At 31.1% G+C, this 11,118-nt stretch overlaps 1 protein-coding gene across 2 annotated transcripts; it reads right to left on the bottom strand.

Annotated features, from left to right (window-relative positions):
• Positions 1–3,566: 3,566 nt before the first annotated feature.
• LOC129879886 (uncharacterized) lies at positions 3,567–9,336 on the bottom strand. 2 transcript variants are annotated; one of them, XM_055953615.1, is made up of 11 exons: positions 9,135–9,336; positions 7,132–7,211; positions 6,976–7,046; positions 6,835–6,884; positions 5,921–5,994; positions 5,767–5,829; positions 5,328–5,415; positions 4,523–4,585; positions 4,366–4,445; positions 3,981–4,052; positions 3,567–3,891 (listed from the first exon to the last, which is right to left on the bottom strand). In XM_055953615.1, exons 2-11 carry the CDS (start codon positions 7,161–7,163, stop codon positions 3,810–3,812), a joined length of 675 nt encoding a protein of 224 aa, XP_055809590.1. In that variant the 5' UTR covers positions 7,164–7,211; positions 9,135–9,336; the 3' UTR covers positions 3,567–3,809. The 2 variants fall into 2 exon arrangements, with proteins under 2 accessions (XP_055809590.1, XP_055809591.1); XM_055953616.1 differs by lacking the exon at positions 9,135–9,336 and adding an exon at positions 9,074–9,092.
• Positions 9,337–11,118: the final 1,782 nt, after the last annotated feature.

Below are 11,118 nucleotides of genomic sequence, written 5' to 3'. Positions count from 1 at the left end.
GGTAATACTATTTTAATTTGTATTGTATTTTTATGTAGATAAGAAAATATATCTAGCCTCCTAAAATATATGAAAAAAAAATATTAAAAAGTCTTGCTTATGTTTAGTTTACAGCAAATACCAATTCACGCATAGAATCCAAGACATCTAAAATTAAATATTCAAATTTTTGAAATTATTTTTAAGTTAACAAAACTATATTTTAAGATGCATAAATTTATTTTCATAAAAAGAATTGTGTGGAAAGATATTATGTAATAAAGCAAAAGTGGTTATAATATAGTAGGAATTTTTTTTTAAAAATGATTTCACCTTAAACAAATTAGTTATTTAATCAAACTACAATAAAAAAAAATATATGTCATTGTTTACAGTAATAATGAGGCCAATTCCTCTAAATTGCAAACGAATCGTTGATTGTTTCAAAATTATTATAATTAAATAATAAAAAATAAAAATCTTTCATATTTAGATGAATCATTGGTATGGGTTTAGTTTATTTAGAACCTATGTTGTTCTAATATTGGTAAATAATTTATGAAAAAAATAAAAATCTTTCATTTTTAAATAACTTTTTTCTTAGAAGACGAAAAAATTGAAGTCGAGAGTCCTTCCTTTCTACAATAATATAATATAATAGTGTAAAGAGATTCTTCTCTCAATCATTTTGTATTATTCACTAAATAGTCTTTTTTATTACGTATTATTTATTTTTATATCATTTTAATTGTCTAAGGAGTTTCAGTTCAATTAGGAACTATTTTAGATTTAATTTGTACTGTCTCTTCAACTCAACGACAATTCGTAAGTCTTTGAAAGCCAACACTTCAAACACATACTTTAGTAAGTTTTCAATTCCTTTTGACTGCTGAATTCCTCTTAGTTTCCTTTACGTGATTGGACTTTTATAAATTAGGTTGTTTTTTTTTTACAATAATACAATAGCATCAACCTCTAAAGAAGTACTTTGTAGTGGATATTTTGTATCTGTCATATATGTAGGTCAATAGACCAAATCAATTTAATATATTTTGATTTTTTTTTTATAATTTCTCTTTATTATCATTGTTCAAAGTTTCTTTGTTAGCTTCCGCTCGATATTCTATTGTTTCGATCTCAACAATATGATCATAATTTGAATTCAATCATATTCTAAAGATATATCAAGAGTTTGGACTCATTTGATGACGTGCTTCGCATGAACATCTTTATGCTTCTTTTGAGATTCAAAAGGGATGAACAAGAGTGTATTGAAAAAGAAAATGAAGTGAACAAACGACCATTGTGTAGCTATAACCAAATTTTATCGCTCAATCTATAGAGGTAGTAGGTTATGCCGTATATAAAAAATAGAGAAAAGACATAAAGTAATATCTGAATTTGTCCTAAATTTTCGAAAAGACACCTAAAATTTGCAGGAGTTCTATTACCTCATGGAACCAAATCAAATCATAATAAACAAATACTTTTAACCAATTTTCACAATAGTTGTATTCTCACACATGATAGGCGCCGGAAGAGTAAAAATACACCCCAAAACCAATGTAAAAATGTCATGTGGCACTTTCAATTTGAATTTTCTTCTTTATTAAAAGACTCATTTCTCCATCTTCTCCAAAACCTCCATGGAGAGATGTTGAAGAGCTTTCCATCTACGATAAAAAAAAAAAACTTTCCATCTTCAACGAATTTTTTATCTAGCTTTACTAGCTAGCTTCAATTTCTTCTTTTCTTGTTTTATTTAAAAGTTATGAAATCAACTAATTTGCAAATTCTGAAAGTAATTGTAAACAAATTTCAAAACTAAATCAATGAAAAAAAACATTCAAACTCAAAGTAGTCCTAAACTAACACTATATAAACATGAATAATAGATAGCACAAGAAGAAAATAACAACAAGCCACTACAAATATGATTTTTTAAAAAATCTTCTTTCAAGAAATTTCGACCAATGGATCTTCCACATCTCAATTCATACCTCTTGAACACTACTATATAAAAAGAATATTTTTTAAACCAAAATTTACATTCAAATCAAGAAATCATTAACATGTGAGCCTTCACTTTTTCGTTTTGACTCCATAATTCAAGAAATTATCACCACGAAGTAAATTTATTTTGACTATTGAAATGCTTTAGGGTTTTGATCATCAAAAAAAAAGAGTAGAGTGAAAATCTGAAAGGGGGTTAGGGTTAAATAGAGCGGGTCAGGATTTTATTCTATTTTTACTAAATGGATTGGAAAAAATAAGTAATTATATTATTAATTGGGGGTGAGAGACACGCTCAAGCTTTGAGAATACAAGCTATGCAAAAAGTGTGTATTTATTATGATTTTGAAATGTTCTTGTGGAATAATAGAACGCCCGCAAAGTTAAAATATTTTTTTGAAAATTTGGGACAACTTCATGTGTCACTTTATGTCTTTTCTCAAAAAAATAATAGAAATTGTCTTCTCATCTATGGTATGTTCTTTTTTTTTATTTGTTATTGAGCGCGTAATCTATAGATTAATATTATTTATAATCATACATTAGTTATTGTGTAATTTTCTTACACTTTGTTTGAATGATTGTTACGTATTGTTTTATAATTTATCTTATTATATTATATTGTATTGTACCATATCGTACTGTATTATTTTAATGAAGACAACATTTGGATAAATTGTATCGTTCTCCGTCGTTACATAATGCCACCCATCTTTAATTTTAAATGATAAACTTACAAGAAAAGTAGGGTACGAGGTAGAGCTGCGATGAAATGGTAGGAAAAAGATGAAATATAATTACTCTTATTAAATAATAAATAAAGACAAAATGAGAAGAAAATAGTAAGGTAATGACTTGATTACACCAAATCGATCATTACATAAAATAGGTCTTTTCGTCGTCACCTAACGATGGATTTAAACGATACGATATAATAAAATTTAAGTAACAATCAAAACAAACATTATATTTCAACTAACAATACAATACAACAGGTAACAACCATTCAAACAAGGTGTTAGAATATATATCTTTCAAAGTATGCAATTTTATTAATTATTTATTGTCAATATTTTCAGTAGAATTAGAAAATTTTCAACGTACACTTTTTCTTTCACAAATTTTTATCTTAAAGACGAACCTATTTTAAGTTGTAATTTTTATTTTAAAAATTTTACATTGTTTTTATTCATGTTTTGTACTTAATAATATAAATATATTCTTTTTATGTACATTTATTATGAATTAACTCGATACACACGTAAAACATCGAACACTTTACTAATTTTTAAACAAGCTTGTGGACCCCTTAGTCCATATGTCTGTCAGTAAATTGCTTTACATAAGTAATATTATTAGTTATACGACTCACAATTTCTGACTTACTAAATTGTAAACGTTACAACCCAAAAGTTAACTCATAAGAAAAAAGATGAAAAAATCAGGCGACAACTCCTCTGTCAGTTTCTCTCAACCAAAATGTTGGTCACTAATAGCTTGAACCAAAAAGAATGCCTCAAAAGGCAGTGAAAGATAGAACTAGAAATACTGAATTCATCAAACACAAAAAGAACTTAAGAGTAAGGCAGCAGTAATGCCAACCATAACTATGTAAAATCTTTCATGACAGAGAACAGAAAATACACGACTGATCAAGAAGCAGCACGAGAGTCGCTACCTCAACCTCCAAACGAGACAAGAATGATGCTTATTTACGATATAGTTTCAGTACCTACTGTCAAATTGTACACCACTAATTTGATACAAGGTTCAAGGATTTACGACACTAACAACATACTATGAACAAAATGCTGTATTCACATGTCCATGCCATCGAATATCTCGCCGTCTTCATCAAAACTTGAGTCATCTAATAGATGTCCTTCACCAACCAAGTTACTGCAATAAACAGTAATTGATTAGGCCTAAATATGGTAGTTAAAAGTAGAATCTTACGTCCTGGAATATTTGAAGGGTTAAGTATCCACCTCACACAGCTGAAGCGGAAACTCACGACACGTTTCAATCTTCTATTGTAGAAGAAAAAGTGGTAAGACCATCTGGAAAAGATGCAAAGACTTATGTTAATGGATGGACTACCACGCATAACAAGAAATTTGACCAGTAATAAAATCTTGTCACTGAAAGTGTTGCATGACTTGTTTGGGCAGTATTTTAATTTGAAAATGACCATGAACTACAGCTTTAAAGTCAAAACTCTATAAGAGGCTTTTTATCAAGCTTAGTTTCTGGTCTATAGACCAATCAAACGGAACAAAGAGAAATAGTTGAAGAATAGGAAGCTCACACAGAAAATTGATGCAGTTAAAAAAGAGTTGGGTAAAAAGGATATATTCATATAAAAAGTCTTACATGGCTCCCTTCTCGAGAAACGGATCTGCATCTGCCTCCGGATTGTAAGTGTAGATTTCACATTCAGCAACTTTTACAACCTGCATTGCTAATAAGTTAAGCAACTTGACCATGTTCCCTCTTTGTATTCTCTTTATGTTGATAAAAAATACCTCACCTCATCTAAAGCCTTGTAAAAGGTTTCAAGCAGAGCACTGCCTTCATTTGCATCAAGCCATTCCTGCAACCCAAATCATAGAATACCTAAACAAAAAGCTCGAAGTTCTCTCTTTAATAACTTAGCTAAGCCTTGAAACGAATATAGTATAATGACATCTCCATTGCGACATAAAACTCACTCACTACCCTTTCCCAAGAAAACAAGGAAAAGATAGAATAGTCTAATCATCTCTCTCTTTTTTTTTTTGGGTTAAATTTTAGTATTTTATTGATGAAGTAATGAGTATAAAACACCACCTTACACCACCTCGGGCAAAGCCCATTCCCTACATGGCTTAATCAACTAGGAAAGAAATAAACAAACAACCAAAAACAAAACACCTAACACTTTGAACCTCCCTGTCCCCTCTATCCCTTTGCTGGAGTTACTCTCAAATAGGAACATTTTAGTTTATCACTGTTAATGATCTTTCTTCCTGCTACTTCCAAACTGCTAAAATCTTGGTAGTTGCACCCTCCTTTATCTGATCATCTAACTACTCCATATATGCTATTCAGAAAAGGCAATTAATCTGATTTTGGCCTGTTAAGGGCATAGATCCAAAGCACAACCTTGTTTGATTAGTTATCTCATCCCGAGTTGCATGCTAGTTAATCAAAACAACGTAATCAAGTAAAACTAAAGGTGGGAAGATGATTTCAATTGAAATGTCAACATGACAACCAAGGCAATTGCCAATATCTTCCCAACATATAATTGTAACAAACATGGGTTAGTAGCAGAAGAACAGAAATATAATAACCTTTGAGGCCTCAAACATGTAGACATCAAATATCTGCTTAAAACTGTCCCAGCTCTCTTCAGTGAAAAACTGGTGGGCTTTCACTGCACTGTAAACCAGAAAGTTGGCAAGTCAAAGCAAAAAAAGGATAAACTGCATACACATACAGCCAGAAGACAGACAAGACAACTTGAGTATTGTATTGGGAAATGGAGAGACTTGAACTCTCAGCTCCTTCAAGAGCAACAGTGATCTAAACTGTCTGTCAAACCATCTGACAACACTCCCACAGCTGTAAGAGAAGGATTATAAAGCGGGATGCCACGTCGCCAAAGAAGCTGACAGTGGCATTACCCATAATCCACCCAGTCAGCTTATATTACAAATACGAGAGGATTATTCTTTTTTTAAGTAAATACAAATATAAAAACATTATTTTCAACATAAGTTGGAGACCTACCTGAAGTCATAATCTGGATACATGTGACAGAGAGTAAGGAGTAGATATATCAACGTTTTCCGGCTGGAATGCAAAATTAGAAAAAAATTGCATTATGAACCAATATACACTTGTTTCAGACTTAAAACTCCAGCCATAGGTCTGGATTCACCACCTGGATCTACACATTAGATATTCAACAGGAGAAGAAGAATCGGCATCCGAAGATTTTCCAAGATAATCAAAAATCTGCAACCAAAAGTTACTTTAAGATCTCCCAAAAGAAGAAACTTAATTAGCTACTCGTACAGAAACAAGAAGAAATCGAACCGCTGTCATAAACAACTGAAGTTACAAGAAATAAATGAAGTTTCAGCAACACGAGGGAGGATGCAGTCTATAAATATACAATTATGAGCATAAAAAAGCTTCTAATTAGCTACATATTCGGAGGAAGGTGTAAATTTCTTTATCTTTCTGACTGAAAACGAGATGTAAGAATGGGAACATCATGATAAGCACAATATAATGCTTCATGCGTCAAAGCTCTTCCATTCTCTCAAGTCGAAAGTTGGACTGCTAATTATGTAGGACAGAAGAGTAGATATCAAAATAAGAAGAATTTATAATCAAAAAGCACTATGTGATTTCTTCCCATTTGCTAAGTTTTATTGTGCAGAGTAACCAGGTACCTACGCTTGTAAGAGGTAGCAGGTACCCATTGAACAGTCAAGTATTTTGAAAAAGAATAACATTTATACTAAAAATCATGCAAGCGACACGTATGGACCTACATCCTCTTGAGGAAGCATAATCCCCTCCCCCCTTCCCTGGGTGGGCGCTTGATAATAAAAGAGGCCTTTTGTTTTATACTTCAATACATGTGATTTCATTTTTAGAAAACTTTTAATAAAGTTAATACAAACTTGCAATTTTCATTCACCAATCAACCCTTCATGCAAAACGAGATCCATAATATAGTGTTGAAAATAGTAGAGAAATTAAGTGTTGTGCAGTGATTGCCCAAACTACCCTCGGTAAAGAGGAAAAGACCACGTGACAGATAAGATATTCATGAATCGAAGTTACCTCATTCTCCAAACTAAACGATACTTTCTTATCTGTTCCAGTATGTTTACCTAAAAAAGAATAAGCAAAAGTATACTTTGCATCATGAGATTTTCCAGAAGCAAGGGGTTTGTCTACTTGGAGATCATTAAAAGCACTTACAAGAGTACGCTTCGAGACATCCTTTAATGGTTCTCTCTCCAAGATTCACATGACTTAGAAAATCATTTATCCTGTTCATGTAAATAAAATAATTCACTGTGATGAAACAATTAAAGATCTTCAGTACTTATTTGAATGTTATATGTCAAAGCTTACCGATCAAGAGGGGTATATTCCAGGTACTTCATGATAGATAACAATGCAGAAGTTTAGCCCCAATGATGATATTAGAGGTCCTACCAGAAAAACAAAAGTTCAGGATCATAAACTACCGTGCACCCAACAAGTTCCAATTAACAGTCACAAGAAATCATAATCAGATCTTTTACCACGTCCAAATAATAACACATCAAACTCCAACAAGAAATATAATGTACCTCCTTCCATAATGTAAGTACAATAATTGCTTTTTCCCAAGTTAAACGAATTAAACGGAATAGCAGATTCACTACATTCATAGCAAATTAATAGTCTTCCTTGTAGGCATGATTCTTCCGATTCACAAACTGAGGGCCATAGTATCTTACTACTATTTTCTTTTTGTTTCTCCAAGTCCAGGCATACGAAAGCATGGCACTTGGAGCTTCAACCAAACTCACCAAATTTCACCATATATATTACAGGAAACCCATCTTCAGACATTACTAGGAGTGCCGCTTCAGTTTTGATTATTTTACCTATTTAATCAGGCTTTTAATTATAATTCGTTTCTAACAGAACCAATGCTTGGTTACAGCATGAATAATCACTTTTAACGGAGTACTAACTATGGTTATAATGAAAAAGATAACATTTTAGTAAACAATCTAATAGTCACTTCTCTAAATAACAAGATCTTATCAGAACCCAAACCAGACCATCCCTAGTAATAGACATTTAAATACACAAAAAGTTCCTTGAATCTCCTTAATTGACCAACCAACAATTACTATCAATAATCACATATCGATTTGTCCTAAGAATGAATACGCAAGCATGTTAAACTTAAATGATGTTCTATATCTCAGCAAATCTATGAATTTTTGCTCGCATTAAATTCACTCAGGAGTCTAATAAACTTCAATATTTCCACTCCACATCACAACAACATACCTAGTGTAATCACACTTGTATGGGGAGGATAATGAGAAGGATATGATGTACGCAAACCTTATATGTACCTTCGAGGGGTAGAGAGGTTGTTTCCGAAAGACCATCGACTCAAAAGAAATGTAACCAACGCAAAGAAAAGAGGTTGTTTTCGATAGACCATCGACTCAAAAGAAATGTAACCGATGCAAAGAAAAGCAACAACAAAATAGCAATGTACAAACCAAATGTAGCAACAGTATTAATACACATTCAAGGAAACAAACTATGCGTGAGAAAACTTCAAAAATTGCATAAAATATTTAAATACACAATGAGTTCCTCAACAACAACAGCAACAAACCCAGTGTCAGCCACAAGTGAGGAACACAATGAGTTCCTCAAATCTCCTAACTTGGCCAACCAACAATAATTAACAATAACTACATATCAATTTGGCCTAAGGACGAATATGCAAGCATGATAAACTTATATGTTGTTCTATATCTCGACAAATCTAGGAACTTTTGCTCGCATTAAATTCACTCAGGCGTCAAACAAGATTCAATATTTCCACTTGTCATCACACAACATTGAAAATGTTCATCAGAAAAACTTCAAAATTTACTCAAATCTCCATAATTAACCAACAAACAATTATTAACCATAATTACATATCGATTTGGCCTAAAGACGAATATGCAAGCAAAATAAACTTATATATTGTTCTATATCTCAACAAATCTAGGAATTTTTGCTCATATAAAATTCACTTAGGAGTCAAACAAGCTTCAATATTTCCACTTGTCATCACACAACAACATTAAAAATGAGAAAAACTTCAATATTTCCATAACACAACACACAATTCCCCCAAATATAACATTTTAAACAAATGCAAACATGAAAAGAACGAAACCCCACAATAAAAAACCCATAGATCTACAGAGTTTGACTTACAAATGAGCAAAAAAGGCAAATCTGAAAATTCAAACAGAAACTTAGTTCAAACACAAAAAAGAAAACATACCCTTTTCAACAAACTGAGCAATAAAGGAGAAATTGAGAGTTGAAATCAAAATGGAACATACCCTTTTCAGCAAACTGAGAAATTGAGAGTTGATATCAAATGGGTTGTTGAAAAAATTTCTTCTTTCTCTTAGGATTTATTTATGATGATGAAGATGAACATATATACATATATGCGAATATTCCAAAAAATGTGCAAAATTTGAAATTTGGGGAAAATTTTCTTGGAAAAAATGATTTGTCTTTTTCTGTTAATTGTGGGTACTTCAATCCTGTGGATCACCGCAAAGGTTGAACCTTATCCATTAGATCCCTTCAATTAAATAAATAAATTTTTAAAAATATTGGGAAAATAAATAAATATATATATATATATATGAATGTTATTTGAGATATTTTTACAATGTTGGTATACGTGTTAGCATGTCAACTTCTATGCATTTCGATTTTGTCCTTTATTCACTATTATTAATTAATATAAAGCTACGGGTAAATTAGCGGTATGAGTTCACGTGAATTTATATTTTTTTTAATTTTAATATATTTTAAAAATTATTTAGATATATATGTGTTCTCGAGCTATAAAAAAATCTTATTGTATTATATTTTTTTAGTATAGCTTTATAAATAAAATTGGATTTCAAATCTCACATTTATATCTTGTTTTTACTATCTTTTTTCTTTTTTCATAATTGAGTCTCAAATACATTTTAATCTATTCTTTCGAAATCCTCATGTCAAAACACATTGAAATCTCTATTCTTCTTGTGCCATTATCAAGTAATTCTTGTATATTAATTAAATTTAATTTCTATATGAAAATTAGCATAAGTAGAGGATATAACATATAGTTAATGAATTCAACTAATTTCAATATAGACTTGGACCAACAAGGTGCCACACAAGCAATGTAGTAGTAGAAGAGAAATGAAATTTGGGATGGGCCAAAAGCCCAAGACTGTGTATTGGTATGGGCCATAAGTCCAAGAATATGTAATGGTATGGGCCTGTATGGTTCCATCTAAAGAACCCAAGTGCAAAGATACCCAATATTGATATCATCATTTAAGTCTATGACATAATACATAAATTGACCCATAAACTTGGCTTCAAATTTTAAGTATAACCTTCAACTTTCATAGTACACAAATAGGCCCTTTAACTATCTATTTCTTTAGCAAAAAACACGCGAATTCAACCTGACACAACGTGTCAGGTGTAATTTTCGAGGCTCACAACAGTAAAAAGAAGTGAAAATGACAATTCCACCCTTATATAGGTGGTTATTTTGTTCTTTTTTGGGAGGGGGTGGGGTTGGGGCAGGGGTGGATAGTGCAAAACACCAAAAAAAATTCAAAACATTTTTTTTCAAGACAAAATTAATTTTGACGGGGGAGGGGGGTGAGTGGGGTGGGGATGGGGTGGTCCAAAAAAATCAAAACTTTTATTTAAAGACAAAATTAATTTTTTTGGGAGGGGGTGGGGTGATGAAAAAAAAATATTCAATTTTTTTTTCCAGAAGAACAAACAATAATAATAATATATATCTAGTGTAATCCCACATGCGGTCTGAAGATAGTATATAAGATGTATGCAAGTTTAATTATATCTATTTTTGCAAGGTAAATAGATTTTTTTAAAAAATTAACCTTCGACGACTCTTCACTTCTAGCCAAATTCGAGACTGGCAATGTGTAATAATAATAATAATAATAATAATAATAATAATAATAATAATAATAATAATAATAATAATAATAATAATAATAATAATAATAATAATAATGTATTGAAAAGTATTAATTAGAATCAAAACATACCTATAACATTATTTTTATTGTTAGGATTATGACTCCTAAGATTCTTGCATGCAACTACATGCATACCAAAATGGCCTAAACTAGTTGGTCAACAACACCTGATTTGTTTTTTAAAAGATAAAAAATAAATTAGTAAAGAAATTCGTTGCTGAATAAGTTGTAGCCAATAAGAATTGTAATAATTTGTCGTTAAATAGGATTGACGAAAGATTTTTATAGTGCTGAA

Source organism: Solanum dulcamara, chromosome 2, assembly GCF_947179165.1.
Source record: "Solanum dulcamara chromosome 2, daSolDulc1.2, whole genome shotgun sequence".
Taxonomy (NCBI): Eukaryota; Viridiplantae; Streptophyta; class Magnoliopsida; order Solanales; family Solanaceae; genus Solanum; species Solanum dulcamara.
Note: the sequence above shows the minus strand (reverse complement) of the source record. Positions and strands in the feature narration are given on the sequence as shown.